This window comes from Leucoraja erinacea, chromosome 5 (genome assembly GCF_028641065.1).
Source record: "Leucoraja erinacea ecotype New England chromosome 5, Leri_hhj_1, whole genome shotgun sequence".
Lineage (NCBI taxonomy): Eukaryota > Metazoa > Chordata > Chondrichthyes > Rajiformes > Rajidae > Leucoraja > Leucoraja erinaceus.
Window position 1 is genome coordinate 49,783,113 of NC_073381.1, and position 21,879 is coordinate 49,804,991.

Here is a 21,879-nt window from a genome sequence, read left to right on the forward strand (position 1 = left end):
GATTCCCACAGTGAACAGTGAAACTTACAAAATTCTTAAGGGGTTGGACAGGCTAGATGCAGGAAGATTGTTCCCGATGTTGGGGAAGTCCAGGACCAGGGGTCACAGCTTAAGGATAAAGGGGAAATCCTTTAAAAACCGAGATGAGAAGAACTTTTTTCACACAGAGAGTGGTGAATCTCTGGAACTCTCTGCCACAGAGGGTAGTTGAGGCTAGTTCATTGGCTATATTTAAGAGGGAGTTAGATGTGGTCCTTGTGGCTAAGGGGATCAGGGGGTATGGAGAGAAGGCAGGTACGGGATACTGAGTTGGATGATCAGCCATGATCATATTGAATGGCGGTGCAGGCTCGAAGGGCCGAATGGCCTACTCCTGCACCAAATTTCTATGTTTCTATGTTTCTAACAGTCGATCTGTTCTGCAATGCCATGGGGTAATATTCAGAAAAGCAGATGACTACCTGAACATAGGAGATGGAAGCTGAAAAGTTGTTTTAACGTCATGATCAAGATTTGTTGTATAGGCTTGAGTGGGTCTTGCTCCAGCATCATTGGAGATTCGCACTGAACTGGAATGCTGCTCGTCTAACTTAGCTATGGAGCTGAAAAGTTATCTCGCTCATGTGTGATCAGCAACAACATTGTAATTCCCTTTCTCCTTTCCTTCTCCAAAACTCTGCCACTACCTCCCCTTCTATCCCCCACCTCCCCACCACCATCAACATCTATTTTGTCAACAACAGCCAGAAGTTACTAATATTGAATAAAAATGACCTGTTCGGGACATTTAAGTTGCAGCAGCCACAGCTGGTCATTATTTCAGAAGATAATACTGGACCATAATTAAGCACCCGCATCAAGCCAGTGAGGAATTTAACAATGCAACTTACTTTGGTGGACACAAGGTCTCCTCCAAGAATTCTTCAATTTTATTGACATCAGTCTTAACCTCTCCATTAAAGGTCAGGAATGGAGGGTGAGTACCAGGGGCTAGGTTATGTAGATCAGCTGGTTTCCTAGAAATAGATAATCAAGGATGCAACTTTAGGACAAAGAATATCAGCTAAATCACTAATAAAGCAAGAATCACAGCTTTCAATTTCTCAAATGTTCTAGCAATGGTTTCCAAATTTGCTGAAATGAACAAGGCTTTAAGGCCACATTAACATACATGGAAATTAGCCAAAATCTTATAGTAGTTTATCAATGCTGCAGCTAAATACGAGGGATACTTAAACTTGACACAAATATGAATTTAAGCTTTTACCATTAATTACAAACATCTAAATAACTTTGAACAGCAGAATAATAGCTCCATGATATTCTACATTTTCTTTTTCATTTATGTCATGGATTTTCAATAGAATAGCTTAATGGAGGGTTCTCCATATGGCTGATTAATGCCATGCCATGACTGTCCATTAAAAAAGATGTTTGTTTTGCAATCAGAGTTAATTTATCATTCAGGTGGAATCCCTCACTTATCTGCAGCATTTCTGACAGCCACAGACTGGAGAACTGATGTTATCTATTAAACTGACATGAGACCTGCTGTGTGGTGTCAACCCAGACAAGGCATTGTGGTCAGCTATTATTTTCTTTTGTATGAGGGTTTCAAAAGGTGGAACTGATTTTAACTGCAATGCTAAATTTCAGAAAATTAAATCCAATAAAACCTCAAGGTAAAGTCACAAATGTTTTCACAAGATAAATTATTTTTTTTCTTTTGATTAATGATTTGTCAAAAATCTCCGACCAACTTGGACAAAACATGGATTCAGTTAATCCAAGTGTTATTGAAAAGTGATGTTTATACTGGGCACAATCTTGATGAATATCAAGAAAGAAATATCAAAAATGAATATCAACGAAGATAAATGCCATTTGGTCTTTTGAAGTCTTGTTGTAAACCTCTTATGTAGGTGATGTATACATGAATGGATATACTGGAGGATTTATATTTGGATCCAAGAAATGGTGTGCATGGTGCCAGAGAAAAGTCTCCCAGGATAATTCAAACCATTATAAAATTGAAGAATCAGGCGAATTGTTCCCATTCTGAACCCTGCTCTGGACAATTAATTCTGGTAAGATATCAAACAATTATAAAAAAATTAAAATATTAAACAAAGCAACAATAACATGACATGCTGTTTTAGCTTCCAAACAGTGGAGGTTAGTATTTTTTAATTTTTCCAATATTTGATTACTCATGAATCAGAAAATAATTAGGCAGGATTACTGGTTCTCGCCGAAGACAAAGCACATGCAAGCAAAGCTGTGCAAAGAAATCAGCATCAGAACAGATGTGTATGTAAACATCAAATGGAAAAAGATTAAGACCCATAATCAAGTGTTTGGTTTAAAAGCTGCAGTTAATAGGACAAATTTGAACAAAAATGTTAAGAATTCCAAGACTCAGGAAGCTACCAGCAATATAAATGGTGAACATAGAGGAGGAATACAAATATAATGACAATAACAGGGACAGATTAAAAGAGAACTTCACTTGTAACTAATAGCAGGCGATCACTAAATTAGCTCAATGTGGCATTCCAGTGTGGCAAGAGTTTCTGATGAGAGGTCATCGACCCTAAATTTTAAACTCTGCACAGATGCTGCCTGAGCTAATGACTACATTTATAACAATTCCATTTCTTATATTTCTTTTTGAAATTACATATTTTACATTACGGAAACACAAGAAATTGCAGATGCTGCAATCTTGAGCAAAAATAAAAATGTTGGAGGTTAGGTTAGCAAGTTAGGCAGCACTTATGAATGGAAATGGACAGACTATGTTTTTGAATCAGAACCTTCTTTTCAGACATTGTGTTTTACACGATGGTTAACATCTGCTTACTCTAGTCCTTTACCTCTTCACGTCCACTGTCGTGACGTTGAACACAACACCTTTCAGCCAGAGAATCATAAAGAGGCGCTGGGAAAAGGGGCAATTACCGATACTCTCTCCATCAATGCCAGCCTGCAGGAGAAAAGAGAAGCATTTGTTTATACTACTTGCAACACAAAGATCATTTACCAACATTTGTTCTCAACTTTATTATTACCAATATTTAGGCATGCATGAACTGTATTCCATGAAAATTAAACTTTTATTTTCTTGACCATGATAAGCACAAGGAAATTCACAGATAAGTCCCCTTAATAATTTTGGATCCTATTTCAAAGGCCATTTTCCCCTCATTGTCTTGGTACTGTAATGTCTGTAGTTACTTGTGTTTTTGAGTCTTTATGAGAATACTTTGAAGAGTCAATATACATTGATCAGTATAAATGCACTCTTTTAGGTAGATGACTTCATAATACCACTTGAAGTGAACAGATGAGACTTTGCTGCTCTCCTAGTTAACAATAATCCCCAAACTAATTTAACTGAAACATTACAAAAAAAATGCTGGAATAACGTAGCGGTTCAGGCAGGACTTTTGGAGGACATGGATAGGTGACTTGACAAGTTGGGATGAGGCTATCCTCAAATTAACATATTATCAGATCATTTTCATGCTGATTCATAATACTGCCTGAATGAAAATAGTCTGCTACATTTTCAACATCACGACAATGACTGCACACCAAATGTGTTTAATTGACCATAGCAGGTGGAAAATCCAACTAACTAAAGCCAAAACCTCCATTATATAACCTGATACCATAGAAAGCTTGATAGACTTTCACTACTGAAGACATACTGGAATCATTCATACATTTGCAGCTGATCGGCTCCACACTAAGCACATTTGTAAACAATTCCACAACTATTGACCTACTCAATTGGCATTGCAGCAAATAAGTAATCAAATAGTGGGACAATCAGACGCTTCAGCTACCCTGCAAAGCGAGGGTGGAGAATCAGTGACAGTAGGAATCAGCTGGAGTCCAAAACCAGCAAAGACCCTTTTGCACATACTGGCATGAGGATCAGTTCTGTGGATTGGGACAGAAAGAAAAGAACAAAACTTTCATTTTTCAGTACACAAGAAAGCAGTAGTTGGACTCTCCACACATCATTTCCTTTCTGCCTGGGCAAAGGTTTCTAATCAGTCAAAACATCATTTGCACGTTTCAGAAACCAATGTCCAAATAAAATGTCCCACCCTTTAATTGTCCCCATTCATTTTTAATTAGCCTAAAATTCTCCCTGCAATTGGATACCACAGTAATATCAAAAGGTAATGATTTACAATGCTATTTAAAATATGTGGAAGGTGTAACAGAATTCACATGTCAGGTCAATGACCTTTTCTCAGAAATGTAACTTTTACAGGTCTGATTAAAAAGCCATTGACCTCAAAACAATCCTTCCCACTGCTGGTCTCCGACCTGCTGCAAATTGACCTGCTGAATATCTCCAGCATTTTCTGCCACTACATCAGGGTATTTGCTCCATCTGGCTTAATTTGCCCCTGGAGCTGTAAATGACACAGAAACAAGAGGCTGTCGATGCTGAAATCTTGAGCAAAAAACAAAGTGCTGGAAGAACTCAGCAGATTAGGGCAGCATCTGTGGAGAGAAATTGACAGACAATGTTTCTGGTAGGATTTATTGGTTTATATGACTCTGTAACTATTTAGTTTGATCACTCCTCCCCACCCAACCCTCTTCCTCCCCAGGCAACTTCCTTTGTAATTGCAGTGGATGCAACACGTGTCAACAATACACGTCACCTTCATTCAGGGACTCTAACAATCAATCCAGGTGAAATAAAGGTTTTCTTGCACCAGCTCCAACCTCTTCTATAGCATTTGGTGCCCTCGATGTTGCCTTTTCTAAATCAGCAAGACCAAGTGTCGACTGTTTTGCTGAAAACTTGCACTGCCTGCCAGGCCGATGGATCCCCTGGCTGCTAAACCATTTTAACTCCCAGTAGTATATCGACCCCTCTGTCCTGGGCCTCCTCCAGTGCCACAGTGAGGCCACATGCAAACTGGAGAAAGCTACCCATTCTGTTTGGGTAGCTTACAATCCAATTGCATGACGATGATTTCCCCAATTTCAAGTAACCCCACTCCCATATATCATTTCTTTCTCCCTCTGGACACACTCCTTTCTTTCAATTCCCCTCCCCTATCACCAGTTCCTACAGCTCAGGCTCTTGACCCCAGGCTACAATCTCATAAATCTTCTCTGCACTCTTCAGCAATGATATCCTCAGGGCCGGCCTTAAGCCAATTTGACCGATTTCGGGCCCCGCGCGCAAGGGGGACCCTGCGTTAATTTTCCGTATTTCGTATGGAAATACAAATTCGCTTTGTTAATTAAAGATTAAAAAAAAAAATTTGCCATACAGATTTTTTTACAAAACAAACATGAATAACAACCGTTGCATGGCCATCAGACACAAACGACTTGTTAACTACTACTGTAGCACTTGTTAACAGCCAGTAGTTAACAAGTGGTTATACAATGGGTCATCAATGCATCGATCCACATTCCTCAGTAATTGTAATTGTTTTTTGAACAAGTATTAATGACACCGAGTTCCTATGAATACAATTCATGGGCGTCATTAATACTTGTTCAAAACACAATTACATTTAATGTGGAATGTAGATCGATGCATTGATGACACATTGAGAATTTCTTAAAACTCACCATCATAATTGAGGGCTTCTTCTTGGTGAACTTTTTGGTGTGCAGCAGGTTAGTCATTCAATTTATCTACCGACCCACGTTGTGTCTCTGTCCCTCCCTCTCTCTCTCTCTCACGCGCTCACTCCCGCTCCCAATCTCGTCTCTCTCTAGCTCTCTCGGCATTTCCGGAATCATTGACGTTTTGCAGTAGACAAAAATGCTAGAGAAACTCAGCGGGTGAGGCAGCATCTATGCTCTGAAGGAAATATGCAACGTTTTGGGTCGAAACCCTTCTTCAGACCCTGCTATTTCCTTCGCTCCATAGATGCTGCCTCAAACCCTGTCCCACTGTGCGAGTTCACCCAAGAGCTCTGCCGAGTTTAAAATCTCTGTGTAGCATCTATGTCCCTATCTTCAAATTCCCACTTTGAAATAAAATACAACTTTCGACTTAAAAATTTCGCAGCAGAATCAAGATTAGTCGATTCCCATGCATTTTCAATCATCGTTCGATTCAGTGTAATTTTCACACCTGGTTGATGTAGTTTTTTTGGGTTTTTTTAAAAGATACAGGACATTACAATAAATTGTTGCAAGCATACCCGGTACTAAACGCACGAACATTAAGGTGGTTACAGATGTTACAAACAGTTATAAATGAATATCATTTCAAAGTGAAATAGGAGATTTCCTTGGAAAGAATATTTAACCAGAATATAAGGTGAGGTCGCTGCAAAATGTTTATTTAAAACAATACGCCGTCAACTCAGGATTATTTCTTAGCCCTCTGACAGGTGTTTTACAATCAAACCTCGTAGCCCGCTGTTAATCTATTCATAGCTATTAATTGTCATTCCTGGTCCGTATCGAACTTCTAACCATATAACCATATAACAATTACAGCACAGAAACAGGCCATCTCGGCCCTACAAGTCCGTGCCGAACAAATTTTTTTTTCCCCTTAGTCCCACCTGCCTGCACTCATACCATAACCCTCCATTCCCTTCTCATCCATATGCCTATCCAATTTATTTTTAAATGATACCAATGAACCTGCCTCCACCACTTCCACTGGAAGCTCATTCCACACCGCTACCACTCTCTGAGTAAAGAAGTTCCCCCTCATATTACCCCTAAACTTCTGTCCCTTAATTCTGAAGTCATGTCCTCTTGTTTGAATCTTCCCTATTCTCAAAGGGAAAAGCTTGTCCACATCAACTCGGTCTATCCCTCTCATCATTTTAAAGACCTCTATCAGGTCCCCCCTTAACCTTCTGCGCTCCAGAGAATAAAGACCTAGATTCTCCAATTGCAAACGCATCAATTTACGCATCTTGTGTGGTGGGGGGGGGGGGGGGATGCAAGGATAAATTACCATATATTTGCATTTATATAGAGATCATGCTGTGAAATTTATGTTGAAAGTTGCATTTTATTTCAAAGTGGGAATTGGAAGGTAGGGACAGAGATGCTACACAGAGATTTTGTTTGGAAGGAAACGTTACAGCAGCCGAGTAAAAGATTGGCCAAATGGTAGCTTCAATGAAGATCGGGCGAGGGGGATTGGGGGAAAAGTATCTATAGCTTAGGACTTGCCTAAATTAGTACTGAGATGGATTATCATTCCACATCAAATTTCTTAGACAATAATACTTTATGCAATTATCACAACATTTTGCTGGATATGGATCAACGGACTATGTATGGTACTTGCTTGTAAATGAGTAAAACAAATGTTCTTCTTTAAGTACTGTTGTTTCTGGGATGCGGTGGCTGATTACAAATAACCTACATTCTACATTTTGTTATAATGTGGCTGAAACAATGGCATATTTTGTGATAATTATTGAGATAAAAAGATACAACTGAGTTTGGGCAAAATATTACCTTGCAACATTCTGTAGGTCTGATAGATTTTGTGAAATGGAACTCAGAAATTATGGGAGGATTACATAAAACTACAATTCAAAGGTAATGAATATACTGAGTATTCTTATTTAATTTTCAGGGCCCTCTTGCCGTGAAGATGGAACTCCGGCGTCGGGTGAAACATTCCTCAGCGGCTTGGAAAGTCTGGAGCGGCTGCCTTCTCCCCGAAGACCGGCGCACTCGTAGTTCTCAGGACGCGCCGGTTGGAGCTCCGGCCCCGGCGAACGCGATCCCAGGCTCCGCGGCGCTCCAAATCCAGTGCCACCCGCGGCCGGACGCCCGCAGCCACAGCTCCGCGATGTTGGGAGTCGGCGGCCACAGCGCTCCGAAGCTTACTGCAAGGCGACCCGGTAAGGCATCGCCTGCTCCGTGATGGTGTCCCTGCGCTGCGCCTCCACCGAAGCTGTAGTCCCGGCCGGTCCCGACAGGAAAACACTGCTCCATTCTCGATGGCAGTCCGCGTGGACGGGGCGAAGAAACAGCTCGGAGGGATGCTGCCTCTCCGACCAGGTAGAGGACTAAGAAATAAAGTTTCCCCCTTCCCCACCCACCACATAAAAGGCCTCCATCTAACATTTTTTGACAGGACTTAAAATTAAAAAAGGTGAAGAGACGGACTGCGGGCAGGCTGCCATACACAGACGGCGCCCACTCCTGCACATCCGCCATCTATACTAAATGAAGAGTTTAACAAATTAAATACTGCTAGTCTTTGTAATTTAATTGAACCCAGGGCAAAGAATCCTTCACATATCACAAGATTTCATTCAATCCCTTCAATTCTGCACTTCCTTTTAGTCAAGCTGTTAAAAATGTATAACAATCCTCGGGGAAGAGCACAAACAAACCCAACAGAAATATATGGCTCCAAGTCACTTGCAGTAATAAAATATCCACTGGGCCTGTGTGTGATGTTTCAGGTTCTACATTGACAGGGAAATCTGCAAAATAGAAAACAGCTGCGCCTTTGACAGAACACCGTTTACTGCTTGTCTGAAAACAGCTGGCACCTTTGTCCCTGCGGATAATAACAGCACTAAAGATGCAAATAACAGAAAGCCTGAGTCACATTATAGAAAATAACTCTTATCGATTTTATAGCGATTCTTTCACAATCGAAAGAAACACAACCAGATAACTAGAAGCAATATAAATTTATCATTTTCCAGTAATTAATTAGATGCACATAGGTTGAATTTGTTGTTTTAATTCCTCCATGCTGCCACACAGAAGTACAGATTCATTATTTTAACTCAGACCAAATATGCATCAAACTTCTGAATTTTATCAGCCCGTACAATTTGCATGATCATACAGTGACCCAATAAAAATATACACTTGCAATCCTATATTTAAAATCCTCCTGCACACACAAGCCAGTCATGATTTGCATACCCAAAATTGACATGCATCATACCTTTCAAGGCTTTAATACCAGATCGCCTGGCCTAAAGATAGCACACTTCTAATTCACACGTGTTGATGATCAAGAACTATTTATGGTTCTCAGAACCAGTTACATTCCTTAATCAAATGGAGCAAACATTGTGAAGTGGAGGTCAACATTTCTTGCTTTGATATATTTTTTTTCAATTCCGACTGTCCCTGTGGTTTCTAATGTTTGTAATTGATGAGACCATCTCATTCAAAAGACACTCTGATGATGGCCTTTAGGCAGCAGAGTACGTGGCAAGACCAAGTCTCACTTTCAATTTTCCTTTGGTCATTAGTCAGAACCTTTAGGCCCTTGCAACAATCATGTGGTTATCATTGGGAGATTAGCAAGCAGTATAATTTCTAATCAAAGTCAAGTTAAATTACCTATTTGATAACATCGGCATGCATGCAGATTTAAGAGGGGACCCAAACAAAAACTTTGGCCTCTGAAGTGGCAACAAGTGCTTCGAGAGGCTGGTCCTGGCACACCTCAAAAGCTGCCTACCCCCCACACTGGATCCCTATCAGTTTGCCTACCGCAAGAACAGGAGTACAGAGGATGCCATCTCAACGGCACTTCACTCCGCCCTCTCCCACCTTGACAACAGAGACACTTATGTAAGAATGCTGTTCATCGATTACAGCTCAGCATTCAACACCATTATTCCATCAAAACTGATCACCAAACTCGGTAACCTGGGCATCGACCCCTCCCTCTGCAACTGGATACTGGACTTTCTAACCAACAGACCCCAGTCTGTGAGGTTAGACAAGCACACCTCTTCAACCCTCACCCTGAACACCGGCGTTCCTCAGGGCTGTGTGCTGAGCCCCCTCCTCTACTCCCTCTTCACCTATGACTGCACACCTGTACATGGTACTAACACCATCATCAAGTATGCAGATGATACAACGGTGATTGGCCTCATCAGCAACAACGATGAGCTGGCCTACAGGGAGGAGGTCCAGCACTTAGCAGCATGGTGCGCTGACAACAACCTGGCCCTTAACTCCAAGAAGACCAAGGAGCTCATTGTAGACTTCAGGAAGTCCAGAGGTGGCACGCACACCCCCATCCACATTAACGGGACGGAGGTGGAACGTGTTTCTAGCTTCAGGTTCCTGGGAGTCAACATCTCCGATGACCTCTCTTGGACCCACAATACCTCTACTCTGATCAAGAAGGCTCATCAGCGTCTCTTCTTCCTGAGGAGACTGAAGAAGGTCCATCTGTCTCCTCAGATCCTGGTGAACTTCTACCGCTGCACCATCGAGAGCATCCTTACCAACTGCATCACAGTATGGTATGGCAACTGCTCTGTCTCCGACCAGAAGGCACTGCAGAGGGTGGTGAAAATTGCCCAACGCATCACCGGTTCCACGCTCCCCTCCATTGAGTCTGTCCAAAGCAAGCGCTGTCTGCGGAGGGCGCTCAGCATCGCCAAGGACTGCTCTCACCCCAACCATGGACTGTTTACCCTCCTACCATCCGGGAGGCGCTACAGGTCTCTCCGTTGCCGAACCAGCAGGTCGAGGAACAGCTTCTTTCCGGCGGCTGTCACTCTACTAAACAACGTACCTCGGTGACTGCCAATCACCCCCCCCCCCCCCGGACACTTATTATTATTTTTTTTTATTCAAATCGTTTGCTATGTCGCTCTTCAAGGGAGATGCTAAATGCATTTCGTTGTCTCTGTACTGTACACTGACAATGACAATTAAAATTGAATCTGAATCTGAATCTGAACCAGGCCATGACACTCCAGTCTGGGTGAGCAAGCTGCCACAGAGAGTCCAGTGGAGAGTATACACCACTGCTGGCAGTGCTGAGCAATCAGTCAGTTTGAACTTTCAGTTGCATGACCAATACACAAAAAACACCTCAAGAGATATTTGGATCATCTTTAGCCAGAGGTGATGTTTCAGAAGACTGGAAGGTGGCTAACATCAGGGGTGCCAACTCTCACGCATTGAGCGTGAGAATCACGCATTTGGCCAAATTCTCATGCTCTCACGCTGATCACAAATTTCTCACGCTCTGTCGAGAGAAATTCTGTGATCAACGAGAGTTCAAAACTCATATCAACTGCATGGGCCGCGGGTGTTGGAGAGCCGGGGCTGAGGGAGGAATGGAACCAGCGTCGGGGGCAGATGCCGACGAGCAGCCGGGGCTGGCGAGTCACTTGCTGCAGCTCCGGCCATGGAACAGCCCAAAGATACTAGAGGATCTCCTCTAATATCTTTGGAGCAGTCGCAGTGCAATAGTCCCGGGCCGTCGGAGGCATCGGAAGCGTTGCGCCGCTGCTGTTAAAGCATCTGCCGAATTCGCCCAGGTGACCGGTATGGATCAGACTGTGGCTTGGTGCATCCTGGAGGACCGGGCAGTGAACGAGTGTCACCTAGCGCAGCAAGGAAGGCCATGTCCTGCTCCCGGCGGCAGTCAGAATTTAAGGATTTGCAGGAAGCAGCTGACATGAGCGAGGCAGGTGAGCGGCTGGAGAGAGGCACATGGGCCGAGGAACCGGGGGGGCTGGGGGTTGGGGGGAACTTTTTTGGCTAGACATGGTCCAATATCTCCAGCTTTGGACGAGGCACTGCTGTGCTCTGAGCAACCTATTCGTGGGTGTTGGAGAGCCGGGACGGAGGGAGGGATGGAAGCAGAGACAGGGCTGGCGATGTGTTTGCCGGGCTGGCGAGTCTCTCGCTGCAGCTTCGGCCATGGAGCAGCCACAGTGCAAGAGTCCCGGGCCGTCGGAGGCGTCGGAAAAAACAGGAAAGGCAGTGACTTTAAATGAATAGCCATGATCATATTGAATGGCAGTGTTGGCTCGAAGGGCCGAATGGCCTATTCCTGCACATATTTTCTATGTTTCTATGCTTGAGTATATATGGCAATAAAACTCGACCACTTGATTTTGAAGCATTCATGCATGGTGGAGGTATAATGTAGTCATAGAGTGATACAGTGTGAAAACAGGCCCTTCGGCACTCGCAATTTCTCACTCCCAACTCTCACCCAATGTTGGCAGCCCTATAATATTGTATCATTATTTAAGAAGGGCAGCAGAGGACTACAGGCTGGTAATCCTGACGCCAGTGGTGGGAAAGGTTTTGGAGGGAAGATCTGAGAGAGTTTATTTTGAAGAGGTCAAAGATGATTGACGAGGACAAGAAAATGGACATTGTCTATGTTAATGTTAGGCAGTATAGTGGGCATCGAGCACAAAAGCAGGAACATCGTGTTAGTTGTACAAATGGTTGGCAAGACCTCACTTGTAAAAGTGTGTGCAGTTCTGGTCGCTTATCCATGGGAAGGTTGTCAAGTTGCAATGGGTGCCGAAGAGATTCACCAGGAGATTACCGTAAATCATTTTCCACCGCGCTAATTGGAAATGACACCACCTCATTAATAATTAATAAAAGCAGGGAATTAACATAGGCCAAATTGGTTATAACGAGTTTACAACCAGGAACTAGAGTACCACTTAAAAGTCATTTGAAAATTGACAAGTAGGAAAACAAACTGTATTGGTAAAAAATACTGCTTCCATAGACATTATTGTTTCTCAAGAACACAGCTTCTCAGTAGGTGGCCATTGAAGTTGACAAGAAATCACTTCTATTGATGCTGGTGAACAACATAACATACACCCTTCGTTCAGTATTTAGCTTGAACAATAAACTCATTATAACAGGCTATACAGGGGGGGGAAAAATTATGTCAACCAAACCTGGTTAAAAGGGGGGGGGGGGGTGGGGGGGGGGGGGAAGCAGTAGGACCCATCACAGTCAGACCACATTTGTCTGCATTGTGGAGGTTGTGGGCCTGGTGCTGAGCCTGGAAATGATTGTCCATCATAATTACAGATTGTCCATCATAATTGAGTAATGTTATCATTGTATGTAGTTGAAACAGAGAACTGAAGATTATGGTTCATATGCATAAGAACACAAAGTAGCTTCAGTGGGTCAGGCAGCATCGCTGGAAAACATGATGTCGGGATCCTTCATCAGACTGCTTCAGTCTGCTGAGTTACTCCAGCACTTGTCGTTTCAGCATAAAACCAGGCACCAATGCCATTGGTCTGCACCAGCGAGCCCTTCTTCACCGATTCACATGGTTTGGCTGGGAAGGCGTTGAGAGTCGGAGAGGTGGTGGATGCTGTTGCTGCTCCTCGTGGTGGTCAGGCAGGCGGCGCCGCGGTCCAGCTCCGGGCGGTCGAGTCAAGGAGTGTCAGTTGAGGCGGGCCTGTGTCCAGATAGGCGAGGAAGCGTTTGTTGAGAGTGTGGATCTGGCGTCGAATGATGAATGCGTTTGCCCAGAGCTGCAGGAGAGTCAGGGTGACTTGGTGATGGGCCGGCACCTCTGCAAAGATATATGATGACCGTCTTTTTCTTTACTTGCTTGATAATTACATTTCGTGATAATTAGTGAGTGCAACCGTGCACTATTATGTCATTTTATTAAGTATATGTTTTATTGTACTAGTTATACACTGGGATGTAATGATAGGCTATAATCTTGTTTGAAACTCTTGTTTGACCTCACCCCCAACAAAACCTGAAATGATGCCCCTGTTTGACAGCTCCGGCACCTAAACAATTAGCTGCAAAACGGCATGTAAGATGTTTGTAAAATGAGGAACATCTACAAAAGGGAGTGGATGTCCATGTTACAGGACTTGCTCAGAACAATGCCAAGTTTCAATCCAAATTGTGCCTTAAGGGCCTATTCCACTTGGGCGTAATTTGCGCGTCATTTAGGCAACATCATTTACACGTCACGACGCACGCGTTTGCGATTCTCGAAATCCTCGAGCACAACCTGCTTGACGCGCAAATGACGCCAAGTGGGACAGGTCCTTTAGCTCTTCTGGAGTGAGCTTTAGGTATGATCATATGCCTCAGCAAGAAGAATTACTAAAGAGACACAATAAATTAATTTAGTTAACAACTACAAAGTTTCCATTGCACTAAGTGTGCTGGACTTGTACTTAAGTTAGACTCTAGTTACCCACTACACAACCACAATTGTTCATTGGATATTTTATTATCACATATGCAATTAAATTTATTTTGCATATAATGCCGGCGCCGCTATGTTTGGCGCCATTTCATCAAGTTCACAATCCCAGCCTGGCCAAGCATAGCTGTAGGTGTCCTCCTCTGTTGCGAGCCACACCTGATCCACATGCTTTTAGTGAACAAATGAAGGTTACATTATTATTCTGTCAGAAAGGCAATGATGTGCATGAAATTGTGGCAGAGGTTTAGCTAGGTTACCATAATCCATGCGTTAGTGTACTTAACTTCTAATGTTTCTGAATGTAAAGTGAATCTCTGCCAAATTTCCACATCCCCTTCCCACCCCTTAGCAATACCCATTCTTCAGGACCTATTATGCGAGACACATGATGAAAGTAAAGACTGAAATTTAAGCCACAGCTAAAATATTTATGGAAATTCCACTGGCTGCTTCATTAGACTTAACTTCAATCGAATCATCAGTAAAATGAAAGTGTCTCAATTTAAGCACCTCAAGTAAACAATAGATAATAATCTGGCACTGCTCTTCAAGACACATCTCAGTAACATTTATGATATCCATAATGCAGGGCTGCCAACATTGGGTGAGAGTTGGGAGTGAGAAATTGCGACAGACCAAGCCCAAGGGAGCATAGCGACCGGGGGGAGAGGGTGTTTCCGGGGGGTAGAGGGTGTTCCCCTCCCATTGGTACAGAACGTTTGCATTTCTCAGCTTGAAATTGTGCAATATGGTGCATACTGTAGTGAGTCTTTTAACTTACACTTGAATGCAATATATATGCTTTAAATGGGATTGGAGCGTTTTTGAAAGGGGGGGGGGGGGGGGCTGAGCGATCACTGGCCTTGGGGGTACCCGGTGAGGGAGTGGAGCAACCGAGTGGGGAGAGGGTGTGGAAGAAGGGTGTCCCCCCTCCCAGGGTAGGAACGTTTTGAAATTTGATGTATTAAAATCATGTTTTAGTGCACTGTAGAAGTATGATTTCAATGTTTTTTTGTATGAAGTATTTTTAAGAGGTAACATTTTAAGGGGTAACTTTATCCACACAAAGGGTGATGGATGTATGGAACAAGCTGCCAGAGGAGGTAGTTGAGGCAGGGACCATCCCAACATTTAAGAAAAAGTTAGACTGATACATGGATAGGACAGGTTTGGAGGTATGGACCAAAAGCAGGTAGCGTAGCTGGGACATGTTGGCGGGTGTGGGCAAGTTGCGCCAAAGGGCCTGTTTTCACACTGTATCACTCTATGACTACATTATACCTCCACCATGCATGAATGCTCCAAAATCACGTGATTGAGTTTTATTCCCATATACTCAAGCATAGAAATAGAAAATAGGTGCAGGAATAGGCCATCGGGCCTTCGAGTCTGCACTGCCATTCAATATGATCATGGCTATTCATCTAAAATCAGTACCTCTTTCCTATTTTTTCCCCATATCCCTTGATGTCGTTAGTCCCAAGAACTAAATGTAACTCTCTCTTGAAAACATCCAGTGAATTGGCCTGCACTGCCTTCTGTGGCAGAGAATTCCAGATTCACAACTCTCTGCGTGAAGAAAGTTTGTTCTCATCTCAGTCCTAACTGCCCCCTACCCCTTATTCTTAAACTGTGACCCATGGTTCTGAACGCCCCCAACATCGGGAGCATTTTTCCTGCAGTTACAGTAAGTGAAAAATCTAGCAGGCAAGCAGGATGCTTTCTCCAACCACCCCCATTTGAAGTCCACCGTTTCTACCCAGTGCTTGGTACTTACTTCCAGCAGCCACTGGTTGTCCTCCAGGATGCACCGCAGCCTGATCCATGCAGGTCACCTGGGCAAATTCGACACAGAGACCCCCCCCCCCCCCCCCCCCCCCCCCCCTCCCCCTCTCCGCCTCTCTCCTCTCTCAACCCCCCTCCACCCCCCTCTCTCTCTCTCCTCTTCCCCCCTCTCACTCTCTCTCCCCTACCCTCTCTCTCTCTTCTCCCCCCCCTCTCCCTCCCACCTCACTCTCCCCTCCCCTCCTCTCCCCCTCTTGTCCCCTCTCCCCCTCTCCCTCTCTCTCCCATCTCTTTCCCCTAACTTTCCTCGCCCAACTCTCTCCCCCCTCTCTCTCTCTCTTCTTCCCTCTCTATCCCCCCCTCTCCACTCTCTCCTTCTCATCGTCTCTCCTCTCACCTCTCTCTTCCCCCCCTGCTCTCCATCTCCCTCTCTCCTCCTCTCCCCCATTTCTCCCTCTCCCACCTCTCTCTCCCCTTGCTCTCTCCCCTGTCTCTATCTCCTCCTTTCTCTTTTTCCCCCTCTCTCCCTCTCTATTTTTTACCCCCCCCTCTCTCTTCCCCTCTCCACCCCCTCACTCTTCCCTCTCTCCCCCCCCCTCTCGCACCTCACTCCTCTCTCTCTCCCCTACCTCTCCCTCTCTCCATTAACCCCCTCCCCCCCCCCCTCCCCTCTCTCTCTCTCTCTCTCCCCCTCTCTCTCTCTCCCCACTGTCCCCTGTCTCTCCCCTCCTCTCTCTCCTCTCCACTCTCTCTCCTTGACTGTCTCCCTGTCCCTTCTCTCCACCTCCAAAGAGTCTGTCCCTTCGGCACGACTCCCGCAGCAGCGGCGCAACGCTTCCGACGCCTCAGGACACTCGCACTATCCGGAGTGCTCCATGGCCAATCACATGTGGTCAAAGTGCACATTGTCAGATTTTATTAAAAGCCATTTCTATACATTTTGGTTCCACCATGTAGAAATTACAGCAGTGTTTATACATAGTCTCCCCATTTCAAGGCACCATGATGTTTGGGACACATGGTTTCACAGGCATTTGTAATTGCTCAGGTGTGTTTAATTGCCTCCTTAATGCAGGTATAAGAGAGCTCTCAGCACCTAGTCTTTCCTCCAGTTTTTCCATCACCTTTGGAAACATTTATTGCTGTTTATCAACATGATGACCAAAGTTGTGCCAATGAAAGTCAAAGAAGTCATTATGAGACTGAGAAACAAGAATAAAACTGTTAGAGACAACAGCCAAACCTTCAGCTTACCAAAATCAACTGTTTGGAACATCATTAAGAAGAAAGAGAGCACTGGTGAGCTTACTAATCGCAAAGGGACTGGCAGGCCAAGGAAGACCTCCACAGCTGATGACAGAAGAATTCTCTCTATAATAAAGAAAAATCCCCAAACACATGTCCGACAGATCAGAAACACTCTTCAGGAGTGGATTTGTCAATGGCCACTGTCCACAGAAGACTTCATGAACAGAAATACAGAGGCTACACTGCAAGATGCAAACTACTGGTTAGCCGCAAAAATAGGATGGCCGGGTTACAGTTTGCCAAGAAGTACATAAAAGAGCAACCACAGTTCTGAAAAAATATTTTGTGGACAGGTGAGATGACGATTAACATATCAGAGTGATGGCAAGAACAAAGTATGGAGGAGAGAAGGAACTGCCCAAGATCCAAAGCATACCACTTCATCTGTGAAACACAGTGATGGGGGTGTTATGGCCTGGGCATGTATGGCTGCTGCAGGTACTGGCTCACTTATCTTCATTGATGATACAACTGCTGATGGTCGTAGCATAATGAATTCTGAAGTGTATAGACACATCCTATCTGCTCAAGTTCAAACAAATGCCTCAAAACTTATTGGCCGACAGATCATTCTATAGCAAGACAATGATCCCAAACATACTGCTAAAGCAACAAAGAAGTTTTTCAAAGCTAAAAAATGGTAAATTCTCGAGTGGCCAAGTCAAACACCCGATCTGAACCCAATAGAGCATGCCTTTTATATGCTGAAGAGAACATTGAAGGGGACTAGCCGCCAAAACAAGCATAAGCTAAAGATGGCTGCAATACAGGCCTGGCAGCAGGGCTGGCCTTAAGCCGATTGGACCGATTTCTCCCAATTAACTGCGTTAATTTTCCATATTTCATACGGAAATACAAATTTGCTTTGTTAAATAAAAATTTCAAAAAAACATTCGCCATAGATTTTTTTACAAAACGAACATGGATAACAACCGCTGCACAGCCATCAGACACAAACGATTTGTAAACTCTACTGTTAGCACTTGTTAACAGCCAGTAGTTAACAAGTAGTTATACAATGTGTCATCAATGCATCGATCCACATTCCTCAGTAAATGTAATTGTGTTTTGAACAAGTATTAATGACACTGCGTTCCTTTGAATACAATTCATGCGGCGTCATTAATACTTGTTCAAAACATAATTACATTTACTGTGGAATGTAGATCGATGCATTGATGACACATTGAGAATTTCTTAAAACTCACCATCATGATTGAGGGCTTCTTCTTGGCGAGCTTGGTGTGCAGGTTAGTCATTCAATTTACCTACCGACCCACGTTGTGTCTCTGTCGTTTGCTCTCTCCCTCCCTCTCTCGTGCACGTCTCTCTCTCTCTCGCACCCCATCTCGTCTCTCTCTAGCTCTCTCACTCCCTCTCTGTTGCCTCGGCATTCCCGGTTTGCGGTAGACAAAAATGCTGGAGAAACTCAGTGGGTGAGGCAGCAACCATGGAGCGAAGGAAATAAGCAACGTTTCGGGTCGAAACTCTTCTTCAGACCCGGCCCGAAAGGTTGGCTATTTCCTTCGCTCCATAGATGCTGCCTCACCCACTGAGTTTCTCCACCATTTTTGTCTACCCTCGATTTTCCAGCATCTGCAGTTCCTTCTTCGACGTTTTGCGATGACGGCTGCATCTGCGGTTCCTTTCGGTTTGGGGGGGGGGGGGGGGGGGGGGGGGGGTAAAGAGTCCTGGCCCGTGGCAGCTCCTGATAAGTGATATGTTCCCTCCGCGGGTGCTGCCTTGCCAGCTGAGTTCCTTCAGCACTCTGTTTTTTGTTTGGCTCTGAAGTTGAAGGAGGACCCCCCTGTGTCTACCTTCAACTTCCTGTCTGTGGTGGCTCAGCAGGACGGGCAGGGGCTCTGGGGAGAGGGTTTCTGCTTGAGACCCCTTCTTTAGACAATCACAATTACTCTCACCGACGAGAGTTCAGTTCAGAAGGGTCTTTTCTCCAGAGTCGCTTTTAATGGGAAAGTAGTGGGCAGAAAGGCATGTCATGCGTGGTTTGAAGAGCAAAAACTTGTAGTTTACAATGCCAAAATTGAAAAGTTGAGGAAAAACAAGGTGTACAGAGTTGTTTATTGGTTACATGATGATGCTACCGATTATGATATGCCAATGTACCAGCTAGCAACTGATCTACTCCATAAAGACTTGGTCTATTGTTAGAAATTGTAATTTATTTACCAACCTGTTATGGACTTACAGCATATAATACAATAATATTAAAGTTATGATCTTGAGAATATCACATTTTTGAATTCAAGGCAGAGTGGGTGTTTATTACTATTTCCGTCACAGCGGTAATTAGCTACAATTAGGTAGTGAACTAATTATATGCTTTAATTTCAGGTCATCCAGGTAAGATGTTTCATATTTGTTTCAGAATGCTTCAATCTATAATAACTGAACATTTCATTCAGTTCTCTTAATTTTTAAGAAAGTTATGGACTTTTGACTGTCCTCGTTCACAGCTTTTGTGTTAAGTCAATGGAAAAGCAATAGGGAACAAGATGCTAATTTCCAAGTATGAAAATGGCCATAACTTTAATACTGAAGATATGAAAGTGAATTAGGTGTTAAATTATGCATGAACACTGATTTCTACATGGTGAAACCAAAATGTATAAAAATGGCCTTTATTCTGATAATGTGCACTTTAACCACGTGATTTATTCTAAGATCAAATATCAAATTGAGGAATACAGAGGCAAATAAATAAATGATGGGTCTTTGTCCCAAACATTATGGAGGGCACTCTATATCCATGCATCTGTGAACCCTAAAAACAAGGTGCAGATGCCTCATCATAATCAAAAAATATCGGGCAAAAAGGTCGCTGATGGAATTTAATGTTGAGAAATATGCAGTAATGTTAATTATTGTTTGGAAAATGAGAGCAGAACATTTAAAAAAATAATCTAAAACAGGATCATCCTTTATTGTACAATTCTGTTCACCTGTATTTTCAGATCTCGCATATAAAAGGTTTGCAGGATCCCACCCAGTCATTCATCCCTACCTTCTGTCAATTATTTTAAAATATGGCAACTTTGTCTTACACAAGTCAAAGGATCCTGACTATAACCATCCGACTCAAATGGTACATTTGCATTTTAGCATTAGCCAAGGTGGCAATACGTGTCTGTAGCCAGATATGCAGTGGCAAATCTTCTCAAGAGTGAAAATTTCCTGCATTAAAATGTTAAAAAAAAAATTATAGCAGAATGTTTATAGAAGATTTTTGCAATAATATTGTGCAACAGTTTTGCACGTATCAAATTAATTGTGAAATGTCCTTATCATAAAGCTATCTCTAGTCTGCTGTCAAGGAACCAGAAAATCGTCTGCCTTTCACAATGGTGACCAGGCAGATAGATATAATTTCAGAAGGTTTTCTCTCATTGATGCCAAGATTTGACTACAGGTGTTAGTTGAGATTGAATGTCAGGACGGATGGAATTTGGGATGCAATAGTCTGGATAGTGAGCATAATGTAAAGTCCATCTCTCATCAGTACCATCAAACAATTGGAGAAATTGGGAAATTTAAAACACTTTCATGAAGAAAGTGGTCGCTTCCATGATTAGTCCGATGAGCATTGGGAACTGCAAGGAAAAACATTTTAAATGCTCTCTGCACATGTAACTCAAAGTGCATCTGATGCAAGATGCTACTAAACTACTAGCACTAAACTAACCTCAATTAAACTCAAAAATCAAGAAAATCACAAAATACAGTCTGAAAATTCACAAAAACATGTTGCTATCAGGTAAATCTCAACTACTGCCTGCTATAAATGTAGTCAAGTCTTGGCATCAATTTGATAAAGGAGAGCACCTTCTGAAATAGACATCTATTAGCATGGTCACCATTGTAAAATACTGGTGGTTTCCCTGTTCCTTGACTGCAACCTAGATATAGCTTTGTGATAAGAATATTTCACAGCTAATTTGATATGTGGGAAAGTGTTGTACAGTTTTATAGCAAAAACCTTCAATATCAACTTTCTGCCATAATTTAAAAAAACATTTCAGTGCAGGAAACATCCACTCTTGCTCACAACACTGCAGTTGGCACAATAGTTCAATTGGCAAACAATGATAATATTTTATTCACAGGGCCATGGGGAATGTAGGGCTCATTATATAAACCTTTCCACTGTGCCTGCTCCAGATGGAGTCACTGAAACAATTTTTTTTAAACCAATATTCAATCAAAATAAAACAAACAACTGCTCATATACAAAATAAAGCAGAATTTGTATTAGTCTAATGCAATGTGGAAAGTGATCACTGACATTCAATCTTTGTTACTGTGTTGGCTTTGACATGAGGTTTCAACAAATGAATGGAGTAGAAAAAAACACCGCAGTAATTCAATACAATACAACTACAATGGAACAAATGGAATAACGATCTAGAAAATAACTGACAATAGCTAGCAAACTTCAATGACTGCACCCATTTGTTAACACAGATTCTACTCCTGATGAAAAAAGGTGCTAGCTGTGGTGTTACACAATTAGCTATTGAAATAATTTGGAATGGTGGCCGATTCATCTCCAGTCATTCAATCGGACTCTGCTGGGCACAAACCTTTGCACACAATTGAAACTGGGTTTATGTGAATTCCTGGTTGCCCAACACTTTAACTCCCTTTGTCATTCGAAACTGACCTTTCTGTCCTGGGACTCCTCAATTGTCAGAGTGAGGCCAAAAGCAAATTGGAGGAACAGCACCTCATATTTCATCTCTGGAGCTTACAACCCAACTGTATGAATATTGAAGGTACACAAA

The 21,879-nt window shown here is 43.0% G+C and overlaps 1 protein-coding gene across 2 annotated transcripts in view; it reads right to left on the bottom strand.

The window, feature by feature from the left end:
- LOC129697221 (chloride intracellular channel protein 5-like) overlaps positions 1-21,879 on the bottom strand; it is a 120,361-nt gene that overhangs the window by 22,478 nt on the left and 76,004 nt on the right. For both annotated transcript variants that reach the window (XM_055635559.1, XM_055635560.1), the window contains exons 2-3: positions 2,877-2,986; positions 891-1,016 (exon numbers count right to left, since the gene is read on the bottom strand). In XM_055635559.1, coding sequence (XP_055491534.1) covers positions 891-1,016; positions 2,877-2,986 — 236 coding nt within the window. The remainder of the gene's footprint in view (positions 1-890; positions 1,017-2,876; positions 2,987-21,879) is intronic.